This window comes from Mustelus asterias, chromosome 27 (genome assembly GCF_964213995.1).
Source record: "Mustelus asterias chromosome 27, sMusAst1.hap1.1, whole genome shotgun sequence".
Taxonomy (NCBI): domain Eukaryota; kingdom Metazoa; phylum Chordata; class Chondrichthyes; order Carcharhiniformes; family Triakidae; genus Mustelus; species Mustelus asterias.
Genome location: NC_135827.1, coordinates 38813664 through 38841639, shown reverse-complemented (window position 1 = coordinate 38841639; position 27976 = coordinate 38813664). Strand labels below are relative to the sequence as shown.

The following is a 27976-nucleotide window of genomic DNA, read 5'->3' as shown; positions in this document are numbered from 1 at the left end:
CTGCACCTCTATAGTTTGGAAGTCTCTATTTAGGAAAAACTAAGGCAAGTCCAGTATAACATGTGGAGGTGGGAGGGGGTGCTGAACAACTGGGGAGCTCGTGTGGATCTGCAGCAGCATCACTAAGTATTTTAAAGAAAACTTTAGCGGATGATCCACAAACATACATGGAGGCACGTTGCTGTGTAAACCAGGACTCTAAATCCTGTTTGAGAGAGGCACCAGGTACACTTTCCGAATAGGATCAGAGATCAGGAAGAATGCTAACAACGTAATCAGAAAATTGAAATAGCATTACAGCTTTCTGGAGATCAGGAAACTAATCGCAAGGTAACAATTCACAGGGATGATTGGTTAAAAAATACAGAATCCAGCAACAATGCTGCGGGCTAAATTGAAAGCAGTTTATTGCTGTGATTCGATTATATTTATGTAACTAGCTCTGCTCATTATTCACTCCAAGTGACAAACATTGATTCCATGATTTGTACTTTCCCAATAAGATTAGTTAGAATTTGTAGTACAGGGTTGGCTGCTGTAGGGAACAGCGTGGAACACAAAAAATTCTACAACCAGTGAAACAACTAAGGTATTTTATAAATCAACCATCCACTCATGCATTAATTTCAAACCAAAGGACAAAGAACAAACAAAGAACAATGCAGCACAGGAACAGGCCCTTCAAGCCTGCACTGATCATGTGTTCCTAACTAGACCATCCGTTTGTATCCCTCTATTTCCAGGTCTGTTCATGTGACTATCTAGATAAGTCTTAAAAACTGGGTCCAAGGTCCAAACACTGCAAGTTCATGAACAGCTGGTTGATAAAGTATTCAATCTAGGGTATAGGATATTAAAAATATCCAACTTTTTTGAGCTTGAATTAGTAACTGTAACAGTGGCACCCAAAAACAAGACTACAAATTATAGCACATTGCACATCATTGGTTTCCTTGCTTTAGAAGCACTGTACCATGTCCTTTCTTTGTCATGATTGTTTTTGGCTCGCTCCAGTTGCCAATCCCACGACCTGTTGCAGCTGCAATCTGCAAACAATGGAGAAGTATTATAATCTGTTGAAATTATGGTCCTATAAATTCTGATTTGAGCTAATTCCATGGACTACCTACAAAAACCTGAAATAGATGGTAATTGGGTGATATTTAATATTGGTATCGCCTCACTGACATCAGATCAACCTTCGCAAAAGTCAACCCACAGAAAGCGACTGGCCCGGATGAGCACTCAGATCCTACAGGGGCATTCGCAGACATCTTTAACTGCTCCTTACACCATCTAAGGCCCCTATCTGCTTCAAGATGACGACCATGATCCCTGTACGAAAGAAAAGACAGGCAGCGTGCCTTAATGACTATCATCCAGTGGCTCTGACATCCATCATTATGAAGTGCTTCGAATAATTAGTTATGGCACAAATCAATTCTGGCCTCCCAGATTGCCTGGATCCATTACAATTTGCCTATCGCCACAACAGGTCCACAGCAGACGCCATCTCCCTGGCCCTACACTCAACCCTGGAACACCTGATTAACAAAGAGCTATTAATTGATTACAGCTCAGCCTTTAACACCATTATCCCAACTAAACTTATATCCAATCTCCGTGACCTGGGGCTTGACTCCTCCCTGGATTTCCTAACTCACAGACTGCAATGAGTAAGGATAGGCAACAACACCACCTCCACGATCATCCTCAACACCGGTGCCCCACAAGTCCTGTCCTCAGCCTCTTTCTATATTCCTTATACACCTATGACTGTGGCCAAATTCCCCTCCAACTCAATTTTCAAGTTTGCTGATGACACCATTATAGTGGGTCGGATCTCAAACAATGATGAGACAGAGTACAGGAAAGAGTTAGAGAATCTGGTGAACTCAATGTCAACAAAACGAAGATGATTGTCATCGACTTCAGGAAGCGCAAAGGAGAACATGCCCCTGGCTACATCAATGGGGACGAAGTAGAAGTAGAAATGTTCGAGAGCTTCAAGGTTTTAGGTGCCCAGATCACCAACAACCTATCCTGGTCCCCCCATGCTGACGCTATAGTTAAGAAAGCCCACCAACACCTCTACTTTCTCATGAGGCCAAGGAAATTTGGCATGTCTGCTATGACTCTTGCCAACTTTTACAGATGCACCATAGAAAGCATTCTTTCTGGTTGTATTACAGCTTGGTATGGCTCCTGCTGTGTCCAAGACCACAAGAAACTACAAAAGGTTGTGAATGTCACCTGATCCATCATGCAAACCAGCCTCCAGCTACACTTCCCGCTGCCTTGGAAAAACAGCCAGCATAATTAAGGACCCCACGCATCCCAGACAAACGCTCTTCAAATCGGGAAAAAAGATACAAAAGTCTGCGGTCACGTACCAACCGACTCGAGAACAATTTCTTCCTTACTGCCATCAGATTTTTGAACGGACCGCCTTGTATTAAGTTTTCTACATCCTAGAACACTACATTCTGCACCTTCCCCTTTTCTTCTCTATGAACAGCATGCTTTATCTGTACAGCGCGCAAGAAACAATACTTTTCACTGTATGCTCATACATGTGACAATAATAAATCAAATACTGGCATTCATTGTCAGACACCTTATCCAGCATGACCCGAATGGCCTATTTCTGCACTTAGATATTATGGTAACATCCAGCCTATTACCTTTGAGAGTCCCCCCATGATGCTCCACAATTCATATCTGAACCATTTCAGTAAGTTCCCAGCTTTGGCAAACTCATTAAGCTCATCTGACATAGCAGTAGAGCTCCTGGATTACGGACCAACCAAAGTTATCACTCTTGATTGCTACCCACTGACCTTCACTGAAATGCTATTTGCCTGGCTGCTGCTGAAATGTACACATTGGCATTGAGTGTGGACAGGAAGCTGTCCTGCATATTGGAATACCATGTTGATATACACATTAGCGGCATGTTGATGTACACAATAGTGGCTATCTGGATGTGTGATAACCTGGCAAAGGTGCCAGGCCACGGAGGGAATAAAGTGGCAGTGGAAGATAGAAAGGAGAGAGGAGGAAAGAAAACAGGGAGAAAAGGCCAATTAAATTACATTCAAGTCTATTTTTCCTATACTTAAACACAAAGGCACAACCTGCACACAACATTTTACACTATAATTTGGCACAAGTGTTATTTAAACAGAAGAAATTGCAAATTTAAAATGATGCCAGTTGTCAATCCATCACACTCACCCTGACTCTATACATAACGTTCATCTCCAGATTTCTAATCCCCATGTGCGGTTCAGTGCATTTTAGTGCAGTCCACTCATTTCTGCCATCCTTGGTGTATTCCACCTGGGGTGGGGAAGGAAGAATAAGGAGAAGGTTATGCAGTTTTAAAATATCAGCCGACACCACAATAGACCCCATACAAGACCTACACGCCAATGAGAGACATTCATTTTAATACTGGGGAAGAAAATATCTTACTCTGCACTCAGCATCACCCAATTCTATAAAATGCTACTTTAGGTCAGGTTTCCCGCGAACAGTGAAACATTAATGCAAATCTGTTGAGTTTCCATTACAGGCCAAAATGGAACTTATGGTTCAACTTTAGTAAGACTTTAATGTTAACAATGCTATGGTTTGCAATCAGAATGCTGGGAGGCAGATTTCTTAGGCATAAAGAGGATTCATTTCACACTTTCAGTTCTACACAATGAATATGGGGCACAAAGCAATTGGGCTAATCCTGTGAATAATCACATTTTCGATTTAAAAACTAATCAAAAAGACTGAAGGAATAGGACTTGAAGAATGTAAGAGCTTTGTTAATGAGCTGTACAAACTTACAAGATACTCTCGAAGCAGACCATGTGCATTGACAGGGGGGCTCCAGTTGCAGGATATGGTACCATCTACTTCACTGGACAGCTGGAGATTTTGTGGTGGGTCAGGTACTGGAAAGCCAAAATACACTATCACAACATGTAGAGTATGATCTGGTTTCATCTTTGACTAAACAAATTAAGTGAACACGTATAAACTAATCTTCTTTTACAAGAATGTTTCCAGCATTCCACCAACACAAGTTAGCGCTAAACTATGGCCAATATTTGCAAGTGCAGTAACACACAAATTTAACTTTTTGATCGGGATTCCTTTAAAGATAACTCAATTCAATGGTCCTGACCAGTCCTTACCTTCCACCCTACATAAACTTCAGCTTATTCAAAACCCTGCTGACTCTGCCTAGCTTGCACCAAATCCTGTTCACCCAAACTCACTGTGCTCACCACCTACACTGGCTTTTGGGTCCAGCAATGTCTCAAGAATTTGCAGCTAATAATGAAAGAACATCTTGATCCAAAACTTTGACTATGCTTCTCTCCATGCAAATAACACGTCATGACAACTGCTGGGCAGTGACCATCCCCTCGTGACATTTAATAGCATTGCCAAATTCCTCGTTACTAACGTGGATTACCATTAACAAGAGACTGAACTGAACCAGCTTTAAAGATACAGAGGCTTCAAGAGCAGGTTAGAGGCTGAGAATTCTGCAACAAGTAACTCACCTCCTGACAATCCACAAGATAAGTCAGGGGTTTAATGGAATACTATTACTTGCTTGGATGAGTGAATCTCTATAGAAGCTTGACAACATCCAGCACGAAGTAGTCCATCAGCTACCTTAACATTTACTCCCTCCGTCACTCATGTAGCGGCAGCAACTCACCAAGGCTCCTTTGACAACACCTCAAATCTGTAATCTCTACCATTTAGAAGGAAAAGGGCAGTAGACACATGGAAACACCACCACCAGCATGTTTCCCTTGCACATACTATCCTGACTTGGAATTATCTCAGCATTCCTTCAATGCCGTTGGGTAAAAGTCCTGGAACTCCCTTTCTAATGTACTGTGGGTGTACCCACATTATATAGGCTGCAGCAGCTCAAGGCAGCGACACACCACTATCTTCTCAAGGGCAACCAGGGATGGACAGTAAAAATACTGGTCTAACCAGAGATGCCCCATCCTGTAAGGATTTCTTTTAAAAAAAACATTGTCTGACCTGTCTTGGATATCCAGCACGGTGTGTTTTTTTATTTCAGATTTCTAGCATCCACACACTATTTTGCTTTGTTTAAAATTCACATCCTTGCCTTCAGTTCCCTTCCATTGGCTCATCCCTCTACATCTCTCCTCCGGACCTACAAGATCTCTGCACTCCCCTACACCTGTCGTATTGTCTATCCCAATTTACTTAGCTTCACTGTGGCTTCAACTCCCTAAACCCTGGGCCCTAGTGTTCCCTCCCTAAACCACTCCGCTTTTCTAACACTCTCCCTTCCTTTAGAACTCTTTTTTAAAAAAACATTGCTTTGGCCAAGCTTTCGATCGCCAATCTTAATTTTGTCTAATAACATTCTGAGAAGCACCTTGGGATATTTTACAACATCAAGAAGGTGGTATAAAAATGCAAGTTGTTGGTGTGAAATTTAAAACTCAATGGACAATAACCTTGTGAAGAACGAAAGGAATTTTTTTTTAAAAAAATCATGTGAAAATAACAGACATAACCAAGAAACAGGAATGATTTTATGATCTTTCCAGCATAAAACATTTACACCTGCATAAACCAATGCAACCAGAGAAGGTCTTGATGTCATAAACCTAGATATTTTAGCAATTTAGAATAATATCTTCTCTAGTTCAAATTTTCAGAACACAAAATATTCTATGCAAGACCTCAGCATAGGTTACTCTATGATAAGCACACATGATGGAGGAAAAGAGGAAACTGCAGGCAGCTAACAGGTGGCTAGAAAGTAGCAATGAATTTTAAGGCAGAAAAAAATACATACATACAAATAAACCATAGAATAAAATGGAGATCCACTCTTATTAACTCAAGCATTCGTCAATAGGTGACTGTATTTAGTACCTTAGGTCACACTGGTACACAAAGGGTGCTTCGGGGAGGTTGACAAAAATTACTGCTATACCAGCAACTTTAGAATATGAAATTAAAGCATTTTGCAGTTTTAGTTTTCCATTCATCAACAGCACATATGTGTCAGGGTCATTGTAACTATTGCAGTGACCTGGATTTTCAGAATACACCGCATTAAGCACCTGCTTCTCAGATTTCAGCACTGAGCAAGGGAATTAGATCAGTAATTGGGCTGCATTATGAAAAGAAGTGTGAAACCAATTCCAGGACCTATAATCCTTCTTATTCTTTACAGAACAAAAGAATTTAAAAAGAAAATTGCACTTACAGCCCTCTGGTGTACGCAGCAGAATACTATTAGTCGAGTTGTAGACTTTAAGAAGGCATTGTACTTGCACCTTCACCTGATAAGTTGTGTCAGGTTTCAGAACCGTTATTGTAAGAGCAGTTTTGTTACCAGCTTCCAACTTCACCCAGCGATCATTAACCAAACTGGAACAGAGAAAAGATGGTCATTCTAAAGTATATAGAGTCCCAGAAATTTTTGAAATGCTCAAGTAGGATTCCTGTGGAGTGACAGGTGAAGCCATGCTCAAGCAACAGGAAGCATCTTGTTCTTCAGACATTGACTGACATGCTGTGCATTTCTGAATTCAAGTTTAATAACCAGATTGAGACACTCTGGACTAAAGCTTTCTTTTCCATCTTAAAGATGATGCAATAATTTGGATGTTCACCTCCTTTCCCTGCATCTCTCTTCTCTTCTGTCTCTCCATTTCCTACCTTCCCTCTTCATATAACTTGTTTTAATTCACCTCATCAACACCTACTCTGATTGAAAAGGAGGTTGTATTACAGCAGTTAAGGGTAGCTGTTGATTTTTCCCTCTTCCCATAGCAGTGAGCAGAGTACTTTTTCCTTAGATCTCCTCATAATGGTATGGTTTAGATCAGAGGTCCACCACATTTCAAGTCATGGATATGAACCTGTACTATAACTTCTCACAGTACTATACACTAATGCTGTCGTACGATGTCCAAATTTGGCAGCCTTTTAAAGGTTTTCATAGAATCATGGAACCCCTACAGCGCTGAAGGAGGCTATTTAGCCCATCAAGTCCACACCAACTATAGTCCCACCTAGGCCCCACTCCCACAGCCTCACATATTTACCCTACTAATGTCCCTGACACTAAGGGGCAATTTAACATGGTCAATCAACCTAACCTGAACCTTTTTGGACTTTTTAGATTCTGAATTCCAGCCTATTTCACAAAGTACATTCTCCTCTCCCATGATACCTAATTTCCATTCAAAGGCAGTTGTTCTGCTGTTTGCTTTGTCAGAGAATGTAATAGCTCTTAACCAATGTGATGGAGCAGGAGAAAAAAACCTTTATCTTGGGGAGGTGGTGGCATACTGGTATTGTCACTGGACTAGAAATCCAGGGTAATGACCTGGGGACTGGGGTTCAAATCCCACCACAGAAGATAGTAGAATTTGAATTAAATAAAAAAATTTGGAATTAAAATCTACTGATGACCATGAAACCATTATCAATCATCATAAAAATCCATCTGGTCCAATAATGCCACTTAGGAAAAGAAATCTGCCATCCTTACTCGTTCTGGCCTACATGTGACTCCAGACTCTCAGTAATGCGGTTGACTCTCAACAGCCTCCAGAAATGGCCAAGCGAGACACTCAGTTCGAGGGCAATTAGGCAACGAGTAACAAATGCTGGCCTTGCCAGCGACACCTAAAGAACTTCTAAAAATTAAAATTCTCCGTGCTGCAAAAATTCCATGGAATGCAGAGGACCAAAAGAATAGACTCTGCAGCCAAGGCACAGAAAGCAATATAGAAAAACAAATCTGCAAAATAAGACGTATGGTCAGTTATTGTTTTTCAATGTTCATCATCACATCATTTCCAGAAACCATAATGACCTGATGTGAGATGAGCATCTCGACTGCACTGGAGAACCAGCCATTCAATACAACTGGCCAAAGTCACTACAGGATTATGAAATGTTGAAACAGTAAATAATATTGACAGCATATTGACAAGTTTATGGATACTATTAGCAATAGTTTCTCAAGAACCAATTCCTAGGATTAAATAGTGCCATTCATAAGGCCTCACCATCAAGGTACTTTTGAAATATTAATAATCCAAAGGACATTGTAAAACATGAACAAATGCAGAAAGCTGCCCCTCTCCCCAACCCTGGACCATCCATAACTTTCGCAGTAGCCAAAATACATCATGTAAACATTTCCCAGAACTATTACTGTTCATTGATACTGCTCGCCTGACGGTTGCTAGCAATCCACTTGTAAAGGCAAACTCAAAATAAAATGAAAACTAATGTAAAATTAATGTGCCAATTTATCATCTCTTACAAACATGCGCAATTTCAGTTATGTAGGCAACTATGGCAGCCTTCTGTATGATCACTGGTCTTGTACAGTTCTGTTGGTGGGAGTGGAATATTTAACAGAACACCTGGTAGCACTTTCAATGGTATCATGGAGGTCATTACAGATAAACCACCAGAGAATAAATCAGGGGTGAAATTTTCCCATCCTATCCACCACGGGAATCATAGCGGGCAGGACATTTGGCAGACCATATAAAGGTCCATTTGCCTCGGGCGGGACTTTCCGGTCTTGGGGCACACGTGGCCAGAAAGTCCCGCCCCAGAAGTCTACTCTGCTGCAGGCCAGCCACTCTCCAACAGAGAGTCAACAACGCTGCATGTGATAGGAAGTATGGCTCCAGAACACAAACACAGCTTTGGGACTGACTTTAAAGTGCATGCTTCGATTTAGAAACAAGTTACTCCTAGGCGCACAATTTAAGTTCAGAAAACTACACAATTTCTGCTCTCTTTCTAAAAGGTAATGCAAATTCAAATGACAAATTTGGGTCCAAATGTGGATTCCTTTGGAGGCAGTGAAATGCACGAAGACTGAAAATAAACAGCACTTCCAGGCAACATCCAACATGTACAAATCTCTTTGGGAAGGAAAAGAAACAGTGCAAAACAGAAGAACTATGGGATTATTACCTGTAGAGTACAACATAGGTACATGATGGTGGGAAATTTTTTGGGCTTTCCCACATTAGAGAAACCGCACCATTAAATTCAAACACCCACTGGAAATGGCGAACATTATAGGATATACCGTCAGCTTAAAACAAATAAAAAAGCACAAAATTAGTGCCAGAATTTTTTATAACACTGTTCAATATATTACGCTCTCCTTGATGACTGGACCATTTTGAATATATTAATTTCAGACTTGCAGAAATACTACAACAATTCTATTGTTAAAATAACCGCTTGGGCAAAGGCAAGCGCGCTTGCCAGAAATCTGAACTAAAAACACAGGTGGGAAGTGTTCAGGTCAGATGTGGACAGAGTCAACATTTCAGGTCAATGGCTTTTTGTCAGAACCAGAAGTTTTGGATGAAATAGGTTTTCATTGAGTAAAAAGGCATAGAAAGTCAGGGGATAGGAGGGGAAAGGACAAAAATTCGGCCTGATAACAAAGTGGGACCATGCTATTGGTCATTCACCAAGATCCCCAATGCCCCTGCCATGCCAGTTTAAGACAGAAGGAACCCATTCGTCCCATCAGGTCTGTGCCAACTCTTTAGCACAGTAAGAAGTCTCACAACACCAGGTTAAAGTCCAACAGGTTTATTTGGTAGCAAATACCATTAGCTTTCGGAGCAATGCTCCTTCGTCAGATGGAGTGGTCTCTGTTCTCAAACAGGGCACAGACACAGAAATCAAATTACAGAATACTGATTAGAATGCAAATCTCTACAGCCAGCCAGGTCTTAAATGCACAGACAATGTGGGTGGAGGGAGCATTCAACACAGGTTAAAGAGATGTGTATTGTCTCCAGACAGTACAGCTTGTGAAATTGTGCAAGTCCAGGAGTCAAGCTGTGGGGGTTACTGATAATGTGACATAAATCCAACATCCCGGTTTAGACCGTCCTCATGTGTGCGAAACTTGGCTATCAGTTTCTGCTCAGTGACTCTGCGCTGTCGTGTGTCGTGAAGGCCGCCTTGGAGAACGCTTACCTGACTCTTTAGTACCAACTCTTTAGTACAGCTATCCAATTAAACCTACTTCCCTGATACTTCCTCATAACCCTTGTAAATATTTTACTTTGTCAATCACCTTAAATATGTCCCCTCTGGAAGTGGTTTGTCTTTATTTACTCTTAACAAAACTTTTCACAAGTAGCAAGTCACTGCACAAACTATGTCAAAACTGGGGGATACAGAAAAAAGTCTAATTAATGGAATATGTCACAATATATTCTGCTCCAGTAACATCCAGCCATTTGCGTTTACGGTTGAGCACAAGAAAACACCAAAATCAGGGACCAGAGAAGAAAATAGTGGCACAGAATAGAAAACAGAGGGCAGTTGCTGAACTAATTGAATGGGCACAGGAAATATCTATGGAATTACCTCCATAAATCTAAATGCGTTAAAGAAAAGGCATGAACACTATTGTTGCATACACGCTACAACCGCAGCATTTTGGACAGCCTCTCTGGAAGGAATCATCAGATTGCCACTCACTCGGGTCCCAAATCTGTATTTGCACTGCAATTTCTCATCATTACAGCAAATTTATTTTGCTCAAGAGTGTGACATGAATACTGCATCCTTTCATTCCATCTGTAGGATTAACAGAAAAGCTGCTGCTTCCAACACACCTCTAACCAACAGTGCCAAAGTACAACAACCAACAGTGACAGGTATTGATAGATTGGATGAATGGGCCCAAGCTATGGCAAATTGATTTTAATATAAATAAGTGTGAGGTTACCCATTTCGGATCAAAAAGGATAGATCAGGGTATTTTTTTTAGAAGGCACAAAGTTAAATTCAATGGATGTCCAACAAGATTTGAGGGTTCAGGTGCATAGCTCCCTAAAATGCCATGAACAGGTGCAGAACATAGTCAAGAAGGCCAATGGAATGCTGGCCTTCATATCTAAAGGGCTGGAGTATAGGAATGCAGATTTTATGATGCAGTTGTACAAAGCCCTAATTAGACCCCACTTAGAGTACTGTGAGCAGGTATGGGCACCATACCTTAGGAAGGATGTTTAGGCCCTGGAGGGAGTTCAACGCAGGTTTACAAGAATGACGCCTGGACGTCAGAGACTAAGTTACGAGGAGACATCGGACAAATTAGGCCTTTATTCTCTCGAATTCAGAAGGTTGAGGGGTGACCTGATAGAAGTCTATAAAATATTTACAGGGAAGGACAGGGTGGATAGGAATAAATCGTCTCCACTAGTTGAAGGCTTTAGAACCAGGGGCCATGATCTAAAAATGAATGCCAAGCCGTTCAGGAGAGATGTTAGAAACACTACTACACGCAGAGAGTGCTGGAGGTTTGGAACTCTCTTCCTCAAACTGCAATGGATGCTGGTTCAATTGTTAGGTTTAAGTCTGAGATTGGCACATATTTACTGTGCAGGGGCATCAAGGAATATGGACCTAGGGCATAATAACATACAAACCAGGAGCAGGAGTAGGCCATCTGGCCCCTCGAGCCTGCTCCGCCATTCAATAAGATCATGGCTGACTTTTTCGTGGACTTAGCTCCACTTACCCGCCCGCTCACCATAATCCTTAATTCCTTTACTGTTCAAAAATTTATCTATCCTTGCCTTAAAAACATTCAATGAGGTAGCCTCAACTGTCTCACTGGAGAGGGAATTCCACAAATTCACAACCCTTTGTGTGAAGAAGTTTCTCCTCAACTCAGTCCTAAATCCGTTCCCCCTTATTTTGAGGCCATGCCCCCTAGTTCTAGTTTCACTCGCCAGTGGAAACAACTTCCTCTATCTTATAGAAACATATAAGATTATGAAGGGAATAGATAAGATCTCCTTATAGGTACATGGAGTTAGGCCACAGATCAGCCATGATCTTATTGAATGGCAGAGCAGGCTCGAGGGGCTGAATGGCCTACTCCTGTTCCTATGTAAATATTTCCAATCTCAGATTTTTATGACTATTTAAATATCCTCACCAGAATTAATTCTCAATAAGAAAAAAAATACATCGAGTAGATTTAATTTCTGCTACCAAAATATTTTTCCTTTCCTCAATTCTACTGCAGCTCAATATTAGAAACATAGAAACATAGAAAAACTACAGCACAAACAGGCCCTTCGGCCCACAAGTTGTGCCGAACACATCCCTACCTTCTAGACCTACCTATAACTCTCCATCCTATTATGCTCCATGTACTCATCCAGGAGTCTCTTAAAAGACCCTATTGAGTTCGCCTCCACCACCACTGACGGCAGCCGATTCCACTCGCCCACCACCCTCTGTGAAAAACTTCCCCCTAACATCTCCCCTGCACCTACCCCCCAGCACCTTAAACCTGTGTCCTCTCGTAGCAGACATTTCCACCCTGGGAAAAAGCCTCCGAGAGTCCACCCGATCTATGCCTCTCAACATCTTATACACCTCTATTAGGTCTCCTCTTATCCTTAGTCTCTCCAAGGAGAAAAGACCGAGCTCCCTCAGCCTATCCTCATAAGGCATGCCACTCAATCCAGGCAACATCCTTGTAAATCTCCTCTGCACCCTTTCAATCTTTTCCACATCCTTCCTGTAATGAGGTGACCAGAACTGAGCCCAGTACTCCAAGTGGGGTCTGATGAGGGTCTTATATAGCTGCATCATTATCCCCGGACTCCTAAACTCAATCCCTCGATTGATAAAGGCCAGCACACCATATGCCTTCTTAACCACCTCCTCCACCGATTTCAGAGTCCTATGGACCCGGACCCCAAGGTCCTTCTGATCCTCTACAGTACTAAGAGTCTTTCCCTTTATATTGTACTCCTTCATCCCATTTGACCTGCCAAAATGGACCACGACGCATTTATCTGGGTTGAAGTCCATCTGCCACTTGTCCGCCCAGTCTTGCATCCTATCTATGTCCCTCTGTAACTTGCTAAATATTGCTCATTCTGTGTGGCTTTCTTTGGTACCTCATGGTCAACTAGTCAATCATTCAGGATATCAAAACTAATCTGTCTGCACCCAACATCCTTCCCCTTCCCCATGTACTTTCCAATGAGAATTGAGAGAGAAACCCTAACTAATATTTCACTATTGTGAAAGGCTGTTGAGGTCAAACTATCACCAACAAGATTCAAATTTTAGGACCTTCTTTGCCCATGTAACAATGAACACATTTATTAACTGAACCATTGCAGAAGTAATAGCTTTATTTACCCTGTTAGATGCAGCATGATTCTTCCCCTTAAAGGTCAGTCAGTTTGATTCACAGCCTCTTACCTCCTCCTATTTGTGACTTACCGGAGCAGTTCTTCTCATCACTGTTATCGGAACAGTCCAGAAATCCATCACAGCGTTCCTCTTGGCTTATGCAGGTCTCCCCATCCTCACAAACAGTTCCGTTCGAACACAGTAACGGAATATGGGTAGCTGAAAGTTAATTTGCTCCATTAGAACAGAAGAACGAAAGCTTGAGAAATCTCGATGAAAATAAAACACGAAACACTGAGCAGATCAATCAATATCCATTTGAAAGTTAAAGGCCAACATTCATCATGCTGACAAGAGTTAGACTCATAACATTATCCCTCCCTTTCTCTTTCAGTCACCAGCAATGGGTACATTTCCAGTTTCTGAAATTTAAATTTTGCAGCTTTGTACTCATTCCTATCGAGAGCAATGCTGCTTTAAAAAGAAAATATCACGAAAGACTTGTACAGTCGTTCGCCCTGTTTCCTCAAATACTATAGATGGTTTCTCAACCGAGAGCATATACAGACAATCTACTCCCACAATGGAAATCTTGAGATTGTTGCATAGGGTGCACAGTAGTGAGATGGTACCAAATTTCTCCATTTCCTTTCATGGTGTAAAATATTTGAACTCAAATCACGAACTCAGCTTATTGGTTACAGGAAAACAAAGGGATAATTTCAGTGCTACCAGTCAGTGGCATGGTGCATGTAAACATAAGTAGCAAGGAATAATTTGAAACAATTGCAGATCGAGAAGGGACACGAAATAGTGACAGGAATTAGACTGCCCTTGAACCAGCTTGAATTTAAACTGCTTCCTGCTACTGAAATGAAACCTTTTAAGCATCCTTTCATTCTGTTAATTTACAATCCTGTAACCAGCCTCTGATGCAGAAGTTTGTTCTAAAGAGAAGTACTCACGACAGTTCATTTCATCTGATCCGTCGCGGCAATCTCTGCGACGGTCGCACCGCTTCCAGTTGGGGATACAGTTATGGCCTCGAACACAACGGAACTCCGAGAAGCTACACCTGCCGGCAGGTTTTGTAGTGGTTGATGCAGTTGTGTTTACTACCAATAAAAACACAACATCTTACTACAACAGCCCACTGCTTTTAACATGACCACATAACTATCTTTTAAATACCAGAAGGAGATTAATTCTGTATGCAGTGGATAAAGGAGGCTTTTATTGATCAACTTAGATTGCAACATAAAATTGGTTTACAGAAAAAGGAGCTTTCTCATTCAAGATAATTTTTTAATATTTGATTTGGTGTGCGCTTGAAATGATCCATAATAGCACCGGGAAACAAAACTGTTTCCATTTCTGGGAATGCGTCAGGTTGTCCAGATTGTTGGATCAGGTAGAGCAGGGATGTGGTGCATCCGAAATCTTTCAACTCTGTTCCAACCGTTGAAGAACCAAACATTTCTCACAGGAGCAAGTTAATTTCTCCATAGTAACCATTCTCATAGCTACAGAGGTTGCCAGTTTAATGTTAACTTGGCAGTTCTGTAGATCCACATCCCTTAGAAATGGGTTTAAAACTTCGAAACAATCAGCAGGGAGAGGAGACTTCTATTCTATCTTGTGTGCTGGATCCAAGCCATACCCCCAGATATAAAAGTACAAAGGTGCTACCTCAGTATACAATCCAGTTCCTCAAATTTGAGTTACTATTTCCTTACTCTCAATTGGAGGTTGTTTGAACCATTTGGTTATCTTGACACTAAACACAAGTTTAGTGAGGTATTGTTCTGGACATACAGAAGTTCATTTGAAAGCAATTGCCATTAGGGCCATCTTTGAAGGACTGGACAGCCCATCACTGCAAGATATGGTCATTAAAAAGATATAGGCCAATGGAGGGAACTGCTTTCAAGTCATGAGAATCTTCTTTCCTTGTGTTAAAATGATTTAAGTCTCCAATGGATGGTTTGACTGGAGATAACATTTTATTCATAAGCAGCCTTTGTTTGAAAGCTTCATGACTGAAAAGCAACACTGCATGGTTTAGAGTTCCAATAAGTCATAATTTTCAACATCTCATTAGCAATTTTGACACAACCATTTTTATCTTGGACCAACTCAACATTTAGTAGCGATTATGTATTAGAAATTGATATCAGCTACAATATCTCAAAAGAATGAGCCCTGACTATTGTGGCAGATTTAAAATGTTTCCTTGATAAAAACTAACAGAACAATATCAGGGAAATAAATCTATTGCTGGTTTGCACTTTCTATAGTGACAGCTCAGATATAGCACAGCTTCAAAAAACCCTCACCACAACAAAAATGTTCCAAGTAGCCAAAGCTTCAAGTACAGCACAGTAAGGATAAGCTGCCCTTCTCTATTTTCATTTACCTGAAAAGGTGGGGCAACCTTCCTCATCAGAACCATCTGGGCAGTCTTTATAGTTATCACACACCCAACGGTTTACGATACACCCTCCAGAATTACATCGGAAATGGTTGGGACCACAACTCAATGGAGCCACAGTAGTACGTTGAGCAGGAACCCAATCTAAAACAATTGAAAATAGAGTAACATCAAGTTTTTGGGCTTTTGATTAAGAAATAGCTTCCAGGGGCTGAAATAAATTAGCAACTGCAAGCTGCACTTCAGTATCTAAAATTAACCCTTCTGTTTACTGCTAATTTTACGCCAAGTTATTAATTCATTCCTGAGCGATGTTTGAGAGAGCACCAGTTGACGCAAGGAAAGGGAAGTAGGAACCAAGCAAATCCATAACATTCCAATCTCTTATTGAAAGTACAGAAGGCATCATAGAGAAAAGCGGCCATTCCCTGTTAGAGAAACAAAAAAAGTTATAGAATCATAGAATCCTTACACTACAGAAGGAGGCCATTCAGTCCATCAAAGCGGTACCGATCACAATTCCACCCAGGCGCTATTCCTGTAACTCCACACATTTACCCTGCTAATCCCCCTGACACTAGGGTCAATTTAGTATGGCCAATCAACCTAACCCGCACGTCTTTGGACTGTGGGAGGAAACCGGAGCACCCGGAGGAAGCCCACACAGACACGGGGAAAACGTGCAAGCTCCACACAGACAGTGACCGAGGCCAGAATTGAACCTGGGGTTCCTGATGCTGTGAGGCAGCAGTGCTAACCACTGTGCCACTGTTGCCAAAATCTTGCAGCTGCTCATGTCGGTGGGATTTTATGATCTTGCTGCTGTCAATGGGGTTTCCTGTGGTGGGGTGCGCCGCAGAGAGGGAGAAAAATTTCCGTGGAATAACCATGACAAATGTGCGGGGTAAACACAGTAAGAAGTCTAACAACACCAGGTTAAAGTCCAACAGGTTTATTTGGTAGCAAAAGCTGCCCCACACATGTGCCAAAATGTGCAGGGTTACAGGGATAAGGTGGACGAGGGGGGATTGAGCAAGATACTCTTTTGGAGAATCGGTGCTGACTCAAATGGGCCGAATGGCGACCTGCACTGTAGGGATTCTATGCAGCTCTCTTTTCTCTTGGCTTCTTCTCAAAGCACTCCTTTGGATAGTGCTTATTTATGCACAATAGTAAGAATTTATATACGTTTCACCACCTTTTAGGATTCTTTTGATATCACAGTGAAAAAAAACCCTTGACTCAAGAGTTACTGTGACCACACATTTGCACGGAGATACAATTTTGTGCAGTGAGAGATTCTTTTAGCAATAAACTACCATGAAAGTGCTGAGATAAATGAAAATAATTGGCCATGTTTCACAATAGTTTCCACCGCCAGTTGCAAAACCAAATCCACATATGATTGCACAGAACGGATGTGAAGAAGTTACACTCGCAAGGGCTTGATCCCAGTGCTCTCTGCACGCAAACATTGGTCACCAACTCCAAGTTAGTAACCCCCAACAAACAAGCTCTTTAACTGGATCAAATCCATAACTGGACTAACTAAATAAATGCAGCAATGAACATGACTTTAAATCACATCTAAATCGAACAAGGGAAACTTTCTTCACTTTGCCCATTACTCTTACCTCCTTCACAATCATTCATCACTTTTCACTTATCCTTGATGTCCAATTGTTTCTTGTTCCAATTGTTCCAAAATTACAGCCTGATTCAGTAGAACTCACTTTCACGGAATAAAGTCATGGGATAAAGCCCTAATGACTTGCGCATATAAAGTTAACTGAAGCTTCAGGCCAGTAATGAAAATGCTGCATTGTCAGAGATCATGCTGAACCAAGACCCTGGTTAACAGCTCAGGTGAACTCAAAGGACCTCATTGTATTGTCATAGAAACTAGAAGCAGGAGTAGGCCATTTTGCCCTTCAAGCCTGCTCCGCCATTCATCTTGATTATTGTTGATCATCGAATTCAATGTCCTGATACCCCCCTTCCTTCCATATCATCCCTTTAGCCTCAAGAGCTATATCTAATTTCTTCTTGAAATCACACAACATTTTGGCCTCAACTACTTTCTATGGCAGTGAATTCCACACATTCACTACTCTCGGGGTGAAAAATTTTCTCTTCATCTCTGTTCTAAAAGGTTTACCGCTTATCCTCAAACTATGACCCCTAGTTCTAGACTCTTCTCCCCCACCCCCCATTGGGAACATTCTTTCTGAATCGACTCTGTTATAATTTTATAGGTTTCTATGAGATCCCCTGTCACTCTTCTAAACACAGTAAGAAGTCCAACAACGCCAGGTTAAAGTCCAACCTTCAGATACTGGATTGTGGTTGGACTTTAACCTGGTGTTGTTAGACTTCTTACTGTGTTTACCCAAGTCCAACGCCGGCATCTCCACATCATGACTCTTCTAAACTCCAGCGAATATAATCCTAACCAACTTAATCTCTCCTCAATATGACAGACCTGCCATCCCAGGAATCAGCCTGGTAAACCTTTGCTGCACTCCCTCTATAGCAAGAGCATCCTTCGTCAGATAAGGACACCAAAACTGTGCACAATACTCCAGGTGTGGCCTCACCATCGCCCTGTACAATTGCAGCAAAACATCCCTATCCCGATATGTCTGAAAAACAGTAGGGAGATCTCCCAGAATCCCATCCAACATTCAGCCATTAATCATCTCCAACAAAATGTTAGCTAAAAATAAATCCTTACAGCCACATTTAGGTACGTAAGTGACTAAACTTTAAAAGTAATCCATCTGCTAAGAATATGAAGCAAGGATATTAGCGGAAAGATGCTTCTTCAGCTATATTATACGCATACTCACTTAGCTTTTTAAATTTTATTCCATTCTCTGTCCCCTAGTTTAGAGGAAGGCAGTCTCATTGACATGTACAGAAATTCTGAGGGGGCTTGATAGGGTAGACGCTGAGAAATTGTTCAATTGGTCGGGGAACCTAAATCAGGGGGGGCACAGTCTCAGTATAAAAGACGCTGATCATCAAGGACACATTAGGATGAGGAGGAGGAGGAGGAGAAATTACTTCACTGAAAAGGAGCGTGAATCTTTGCAATTCTCTACCCCAGAGGGTAGTGGTTGCTCCATCACAGAATACATTGCTCTCGGGAGTTTGGCCTCAGGGAATTAAGAGATATGGGGAGCAGGCAGGAAAATGGAGTTGAAACCCAAGATCAGCCATGATCACATTGAATGGCAGAGCTTGATAGGCCTCTTGCTTCCAATTCTTATGTTATTGTTCTGCCCCAAAAGAATTGTAAGAAGTGAAACTGACCACTCACCACAATACAGAATTCTAATATTCAACTGAAAGTCAATTATATCTTGCTTTTAAAATAACATGGATGTACACAAATAAGTACTTTTTTTGTGATAATTCACAGAATGCAGAGGTACATTTAAAACGGTTTACGATCTGCAATATTTTAAGTCAGTCACCTCGTACCATCGAGGGCGGCGCAGTGATTAGCACTGCCGCCTCACAGCGCCAGGGACCCGAGTTCAATTCCCGGCTTGGGTTCACTGTCTGTTTGGTGTTTGCACATTCTCCCCGTGTCTGCAAGGGTGCTCCAGTTTCCTCCCACAGTCCAAAGATGTGCAGGTTATGTGGATTGGCCATGCTAAATTGCCCCTTAGTGTCAGGGGGACAAGGAGAGTAAATATGAGGATTATGGGAATAGGGCCTGGGTGGGATTGTGGTCAGTGCAGACTCAATGGGCCAAATGGCCTCCTTCTGCACTGTAGGGATTCTATGATTCAGTCTGGTGCCCTACATCCCACCCACACCATATTCATAATCACATTAATTGGATATAATTTTTATACCAGGGCAGCCATCTTCATCAGACCAGTCTCCACAGTCATTTTCTTGATCACACTTCCACCAATTTGGAACACAATCTCCATTTCGACAGGTGAACTGAAAATATGTCAAGCAAGGTTCTTGAGTAGGATTTCCTGCAAAGAATCAAAGACAAAAATAAATAAAAGATGTTTTTGACATAGTTAGCAAGAAACAAAGAAAATGGTTTATACTGTATTGCAGAGTCCAATAACAAACTTAATAATACGCTAACAATGGATTTCATGGTTAGAAAAGTTAGTAAGTAATTACCTTCCAATTAACTGGCGAACTGCCTACTCCAAAATCACGATATTTCACCTTATTGATAGCTGGCCTGAGGATGACTAACAATTACTCCTAAAATAGTATTTTCCTTAGCACTGCATAACAAATATATCTATAAAATATATATAGAAAATATCTATACCGCACCTTAAGGAAAATATTAAACATGAAAGTTGAGCTCTAAAATACTGAACTGCTTAGCACCACAGTGAACTTTGACACCCAAGTGACTCCACAATGAAACACTTCAAGTGTTGGAGTCTTGGTGACCCAATACTTGAGCCAGTCAGTTTCAAAAACCATAGAAACGTAGAATTATCAGCCAAAAGTCTGGTTCACTAATGGCAGCTGGAAAGGGAGACCAATTAAAGGGATTGCAATTCTTTTCACTTGATTCTGGACAGTTGTGCAAATCGAGCCTTATAAAGGTGGTGTAGACAAGCAGCAAAAACCTCATTTGATACACTGCACATTTGTTGAGCTTGTTAACCCCAATATTCATATTGGGCGGCACGGTAGCACAGTGGTTAGCACTGCTGCTTCACAGCGCCAGGGACCCAGGTTCGATTCCCAGCTTGGGGTCACTGTGTGGAGTTTGCATGTTCTCCCCGTGTCTGCGTGGGTTTCCTCCAGGTGCTCCGGTTTCCTCCCACAGTCCGAATAACGAGCTGGTTAGGTGCATTGACCCAAACAGGCGTCGCACTGTGGCGACTAGGGGAATTTCACAATAACTTCATTGCAATGTTAATGTAAGCCTTACTTGTGACTAATAAATAAACTTTAAAAAATAAACTTTTACTCAGGAGTCTGCAAGCCATGACACTGTATTGAAGAGTGCATGCTTCCCTCTTGGGACGAGGTGTGCAACCAATATTGGGCAAATATTGCGCCAGAGTTAAAATTTTGGATTGAACAATTTATCCCATTTAGAAGCTCAACCTCAGTAAAGTATCCACCAGTAAACTAGATGTATTTTGTGTGACAGTTTCTGATGTACATATGACAAGTATTTTTTCCACTTAACTGCAATTTGCTTCATCAGAGTAGTCGCCACAATCATCTACACCGTCACACTTCCATTCCATGCTAATGCACATCCCGTTTGAGCATCTAAAACTGGATGGTCCACAAGTTCGACTGAACTCATCTGTGTTTGCTATAAACATAAAGAACAAAATGTTAATACCACCATTTATTAACTATAAACCTACTAATTACAAACAAGCCTAATAACTGAAGCATGGACCTAATGAAAATTACATTGGCAAGTTACAGACCTCAATCCTAACTTTGTGCTGGCAGACACTAGCTACCAGCTCAAAGTTTGGAGCGCTCCTGTATCTATTTAACTGGAAGAACCTTCAGATTTGCAGGGCTATTAATTTGATTATAGAAAAAAAATAAATGCTCAACCTAAACAGACATGTTAATGTTTCAGGGGTGGGGAGAGACACTCCAATTCTGAAACATCGAAAAAGGTAAAGTTTCTCCTTTTCTCCCCTGCAACCTGACTGACCTGCCCGAGTTCTGGTTAGACAAATAAGCTTTGCAGTTTGTTCAAATAATAAATTGCACTCTTTTGCCTCAGTGAACACGTGCCATCCTTCTGCATGCAAAGAGGATCCCCAAGCTTTGGGTATTGCTGGCCTGTGCACTCCTGCCTTGGAGTACTGCTCCAGTGGGAAGCGTAATCACGCTCTATATTGGATAAGCCTCCGGAATTTTTCAGAAGCTTGGCTGGATGACTAAGTTTGGTAATGGGTTTCCACGCTGGGCAGATACCTGGCTGATGAAAATAACAAACTGATTTCCAGCATTTTTTTCTTCCCCCACCTCCCCCATTTTGGATTTACAATTTTTCCAAAACAAAATTAGTCTCTTCAGGTAACACTACATTGCCATCCAACTTCCAGTTAAGAACAAGTTGTTGCTTCTGTGGTTATAATTCCTGCTGGGAAACCTTCCGTCACATTTGGGATTGAACTGGTGATTCAATTATTTTTCCTGAGAAAAGTTGGAACAGGTTAATGAACCGACATTTTTGTAATCTGAGATTTTCAATGCATTTTTCAAATTCCAACCACCCGGTCAGTATTTTACCAATTACCTTTGTTATTCTGGGATGTGCTTGGCTTGAGTTTAATGTTTTTCATATGTACAATCAACATAGTTGTAGATTGTAGTCAGTTGTGAAAACAATCTTAAAAGATATTTGTTACATATCCAATTTGCACAGATATATCTTGTATGGCAGACGGGTAATTATTTTCCTTTCTATACTGCACAATGGATGCTGCCTTGAACTGAAGTACTTGGGATGAAATAGGCCTTTATGGTCAAGCTTACATTTTCTTGTTGGGCAAAAACACAAAAAACTGGTATAGTACTAGATCAGACTAGGGAATCATAGAAAGAAATCATAGAAATCATAGAAAACCTACAGTGCAGAAGGAGGCCATTCGGCCCATCGAGTCTGCACTGACCACAATCCCACCCAGGCCCTACCCCCACATATTATACCCGCTAATCCCTCTAACCTACGCATCCCAGGACTCTAAGTGGCAATTTTTAACCTGGCCAATCAACCTAACCCGCACATCTTTGGACTGTGGGAGGAAACCGGAGCACCCGGAGGAAACCCACGCAGACACGAGGAGAATGTGCAAACTCCACACAGACAGTGACCCGAGCCGGGAATCGAACCCGGGACCCTGGAGCTGTGAATCCTGCAGTTGATCCCTGTTGCGTTGAGTTTGTTGATCTCAGTCAGGTTAGCATTTGGGGCACTATAACAGCCCCTCGTCCCCAGGGTAGATGTGAGAAGAAAGGTGTGGGTAAAGACATTCAGCCATCATACTTGCTCGTGCTCATAGTTTAACCTGCCTCTCTTAGAAGGACAGGTATGTGCACTTAAGGTGAGCTGAAGATCACTCAGCTGTGTCACCATCCATGACTGAATAAGCCAGTCACCAATCAAGTGACCAAGCTCATACATCAAGCGTGAGATTTTCTGGCCTCCCTGCTGTCAATGGGAATTCCCACTGAAGCCACCCCTGTGCTGCCTGGAAACCCACAGCCGGGGGACGCACCGCCGGTGGGTCAAGAGAATCCTGCCAGCATGAATGAGCGGAGAATTCAGGCCCTAGTTTGGTCATGTAGACAAGGTAACAAAGTACACCTTTCTCCTCCCCCCCCGACCCCACCCCCTCACCACCCACAAGATCAAATGACCCAATTTTACTAAAAGATGGCACAACAGAAATCCTTTTAGCAAGTCATCCTCAGCAGGTTTTTTGACTGTATATGGTATAGTTTTACTAATCAGAAACATACAACAGAATGCATAATTTGGATCTTCATCTGAACCATCTTCGCATTGTGGGGTTCCATCACACACCATGATGCTGTGCAGGCACCGACGCTTGTCCTTGCAGACAAAATCCATATACTGAGAGCACAACGGATCTGGAAAGCAGATGAGAGAGAAGAACATGGTAGACTTCCAGGTTTAACCTTTAAATAACAGCAGCAACTTTCTTCCCATAGCACTCATGCAGAGAGATAGCTCAATGTACTTTACATTAAAAATAATGTTCATTAGAAAGCACTGCAATTTCATTCAAATACTTAGCAATTCCCTTTCAGTTTTGGAACAACATAGGGCCTAGGAGGTCACCTGGTCCATTAAACCTGCTCTGCCATTCAATAAGATCATGGCCAATGTGGCTGTGGTCTCAATTCCACATTTCTGTCCATCTTCCATAACTTCATCATCATCAAAAACCTAACTTAGCCTTGAATAAATTCAATGGCCCAGGCTACACTATTCTGGGGAACAAAATTCCATAAATTTCCTAGAGAAAGGAATTCTCTTCATCTCGATCTTAAATTCGAAACCCTCTCTTTTAAAAAAAGTGCCCTTTAGGTCTAGTCCGTTCCACAAGGAGAAACATCCTTTCAGCATCCACCCTGCCAAATTCACTCAGGATGTGGAGATGCCGGCGTTGGACTGGGGTAAACACAGTAAGGAGTCCAACAACACCAGGTTAAAGTCCAACAGGTTTATTTGGTAGCAAACGCCACTAGCTTTCGGAGTGCTGCTCCTTCGTCAGGTGAGTGAAGGAGCAGCGCTCCGAAAGCTAGTGGCGTTTGCTACCAAATAAACCTGTTGGACTTTAACCTGGTGTTGTTAGACTCCTTACTGAATTCACTCAGGATCAGCTCTCATTTTTCTAAAACCTCTAATGGGTATAGGTCCAACCTTTCTTCATAATATAACCCCTTTATCCCAGAAATGAGTGGAGTGAACCTTCTCCGAACTGCTTCTAGAGCAATTATATTTGTTTTCAAATAAGGAGATGGAAATTGCACACAGTACTCTAGATAGAGCCTCACTGTGACCCTGTACAGCTTCACTACATTATATTCCATTCCCTTTGCAATAACACCAACATTCCATTTATCTTTCTAATCAAAGTTAAAGTTTATTTATTAGTCACAAGTAGGCTTACATTAACACTGTAATGAAGTTACTGTGAAAATCCCCTAGTCACCACACTCCGGCATCTGTTCGGATACTGAGGGAGAATTTAGCATGGCCAATGCACCTAACCACTTGCTGTACCTGCATGTTAACTTTTTGTGATTCATGTACCAGGACATCCAGATCCTTCTGAACTGCCGAGTTCTGCAATCTCTCTCCATTTAAATAATTTACTGCTTTTCTATTCTTCCTGCCAAAGTGGACGAGTCCACATTTACCCACGTTATACGCCCATTTGCCAAATGTTTGCCCAATCATTTAACCCACGTTCCTTTACAGACATCCTACCTCCTCTCAATAACTAATTTCCCATCTTCATGACAAAGAAATTTAGTTACCATATATTCACCCAGTTCAGTGCGAGTTTGAAGTTGGTGACTCGATTTATTTTAAGAAATGGTTCAATCCAGAGGAAGCAAAAATAACCATAGCTTTTGGGCGTCAAGAATACAGAAACAAGATTCCTACTCAATATTATGGAGCAAGTTATGCAGCAACTTAACTTTGTAGAAGTCGGAACAAAATGACCTGTTAATTAGCTATTAACTATACTAATGGGGAAAGATATCACTCAATCGTCTTGGGCAGATCTCCAATCCTTTCCACTCATGATAAAATATGCTCGAGTATTCTTGCACCAACTGGACTCAAACAAATCGTTAGTGCACACCCGAGATAAATGCTACATTGGAGCTAAGAGCACTATGGTGTTAAGTGATGTTGTTCCAACCTCTCTCGCAATAAAGAGCTGTCAAACTGAGTTATGCAAACTTAATTATAACTGAAGCGTATGAAAAGTACTCACAGCAGTTTTGCTCATCTGATCTGTCAGAACAGTCTGGTACACCATTGCAACGTTTGGTCATCGCAATACAGCTACCATTGCCACAGCGAAATCCATTACATGTGGCATTATCTGGGTGATAGGATGGCAAAGGGAGGAAAGGCAAATATAACAAGACATTTTGGAAATAACGCCACAATCCAGCCTCATCATTCATCTTAAGACATTGAATAGCAGTCAAGAATACAAGTAACTGTAAAATTGGCTTCCCAAATAGTTATTGGAGTACAAATCAAATTGTGTTTAATTGGAAAAAGCAAATGTAGACAAAGCAAGGCCTAAAAAACACTGGCAGTGTTGGCAGGGCATAAGAGGAGATCAGAGAAGCCCACCCTCTGCATATTTGGTATCACCACTGCAGCTGATTTCCACACTTCAGTTATTATTATGTTAGCATCCTATCATTCTGATGAAAGATCAACCGCCTGAAACATTAACTTGGTTCCTTTCTCCACTGATGCTGTCAGACCTGTTGAACATTTCCAGCATTTTCTGATTTTATTTCAGATTTCCAGTATCCACAGTATATTGCATTAGTAAATGTGTAATGTACCTGGCCAAGTGAACTGTGCATGAACCAGTTCAGGGCCCAAGCATCATTGGCATACATAACACAATTCAATTTCATCTACAGAAATAAAGTGACAAAACTTGTCTTTTTCACAAATAGCACTTGGAATCAAATCCAATATTTGTAAACTTTAAGATATGATGCACTGCAAAATAACAGTCAAATATTGGAAGCAAAATACTGCATCATTGTTCCAAACCCGAATAGAAACTAGAAGCAGGAGTAGGCCATTCAGCCCTGCTCCACCCCCCCCCCCCCCCCCCCCCTCTCAATCCCTTGATCCTTTTTGCATCAGACAATATTTTGGCCTCAACTACCTTCTGTGGTAGTGAATTCCACACATTCATCAGCCCCTCCTCACGTCAGTTCTTAAAGATTTACCCCTTATCATCAAACTACGACCCCTAGTTCTGGACTTGTCCACCAACAGGAACATTCTTTCTGAGTCTACCCCTCTCACTCTTCTAAACTCCAGTTTAATCTCTTCTCATATGACAGGCCTGCCATCCCAGGAATCAGCCTGGTAAACATTCGCTGTACTCCCTTTATAGCAAGAACATCCTTCCTCAGATAAGGGGACACTAAAACTGCACACAATACTCTGGGTGTGGCTTCACCAATATCCTATACAATTACAACAAAACATCCCTATACCCAAATCCTCTCGCTATGAAGACCGACATACTATTTGCCTTCTTTACTGCCTGCTGTACCTGCGTGCTTACTTTCAGTGACTGATACACGAGGACATCAAGGTCTCGCTGAGCATCCACCTCTCTCAATTTACACCCATTCAAGTAATAATCTGCCTTCCTATTATTGCTACCAAAGTGGATAACCTCATTTATCCACATTATACTGCATGTGTCATCCATATGCCCACACACTCGGCCTGTCCAAATCATGCTGAAGCACCTCTGCATCCTCCTCACAGCTCACCCTCCAACCAACTTTATATCATCTGCAAATTTGAAGATATAATACATTCAGTTCCCTCTTCCAGATCATTAATATATAATGTGAACAGTTAGGGTCCTAGCACAGATCCTTGCGGAACCCCACTAGTCACTGACTGCCAATCATAAAAGGGCCCATTTATGCAAACTCTTTGCTTCCTATCTGCTAACCAGCTTTCTATCCATCTCAAGACATTACCCGCAATCCCATGTGCTTTAACTTTATATAGTAGTCATAATTTAGTGTTAATTTTCACATGTACCCTGACAACGCCCAGCTCCACCTCAACATCATCTCTTCCCAACTCCTCCTCCACTGTTACTAAATTATCAAATGTTTTATCCGACATCTAGCACTGGGCGAGTAAGAAGTCCATTCAATGAAATACTGGCAAAAAACTTGAGCTGCTTTCAGTCCCCACTCAAAACTCTGCTCCCCAGCTACTGACTCCGTCCCTCCTCTTGACAGTCTGACATTATGCCAGTCTGTTCACAACCTTGACAGCATTCTTGATCCAGAGATAAGCTTCTGAACTCGTATTTGTGCCATCATTGAGACCGCCTGTTTCTACCTCTAACATCTCTCAACTTTGCTCCTGCTTCAGCTCATCTGCTGCTGAAATTCCCATTCATGCCTTTGCGATGTTTAGACTCTACTGTTTTAATGTACCCCTGGTTGGCTTCCCTTCCACCCTATGTAAACTTGAGGTAATCCAAAACTCTACTGCCTATGTCTTTAACTTGCAGCAACTCCCATTCCTTAATCATCCCTGTGCTTGCCAATTAAGCAACTTCTTGACTTAAAAGTTCCCATTCTTGCTTTCAAATTCCTCCATGGCCTCACCCTCCCCATTTCCATCCCTCTCCACAACCCTCCAGGATATCCACGCTCATTGAATTCTGACTTTTTGTGCATTCCCAATTATAATTGCTCCACCATTGGTGGTTGTGCCTTCAGTTGCCTAGGCCGCAAGCTTGGGAAATCCTTCTGTACACCTCTCCACCCTTCTACTCTGCTTTCTTCCTTTAAGATAATCAGAATCTCTCTTTCACCTAACTTTTGGCCATCTGACAATCTCTCTCTGTGGCTTGGTGTCATGCTTTGTTGTATTACTGGTTTATTATTTTACTACCTTAGCAACATGGATAAATTGTTAATAAAGAAATATTGCATACTTCATTTATTTTTAATCTAGAGACTTGCTGTTTGTGACTT

General features: G+C 41.6%; 2 protein-coding genes across 2 annotated transcripts in view; one reads left to right on the top strand and one right to left on the bottom strand.

The window, feature by feature from the left end:
• Window positions 1–27976, bottom strand: part of sorl1 (sortilin-related receptor, L(DLR class) A repeats containing) — a 195034-nt gene that overhangs the window by 30461 nt on the left and 136597 nt on the right. Inside the window, exons 27-38 of the mRNA XM_078199060.1 lie at window positions 25195–25305; window positions 23180–23311; window positions 20871–21002; window positions 19543–19674; window positions 15662–15820; window positions 14211–14360; window positions 13336–13464; window positions 9022–9145; window positions 6278–6441; window positions 3844–3950; window positions 3238–3342; window positions 974–1046 (exon numbers count right to left, since the gene is read on the bottom strand). Coding sequence (XP_078055186.1) covers window positions 974–1046; window positions 3238–3342; window positions 3844–3950; window positions 6278–6441; window positions 9022–9145; window positions 13336–13464; window positions 14211–14360; window positions 15662–15820; window positions 19543–19674; window positions 20871–21002; window positions 23180–23311; window positions 25195–25305 — 1518 coding nt within the window. The remainder of the gene's footprint in view (window positions 1–973; window positions 1047–3237; window positions 3343–3843; window positions 3951–6277; window positions 6442–9021; window positions 9146–13335; window positions 13465–14210; window positions 14361–15661; window positions 15821–19542; window positions 19675–20870; window positions 21003–23179; window positions 23312–25194; window positions 25306–27976) is intronic.
• LOC144479966 (uncharacterized) overlaps window positions 12522–27976 on the top strand; it is a 418329-nt gene continuing 402874 nt past the window's right edge. The window contains exon 1 of the mRNA XM_078199098.1: window positions 12522–12577. The gene's annotated coding sequence lies outside the window, so the exon portion shown is untranslated. The remainder of the gene's footprint in view (window positions 12578–27976) is intronic.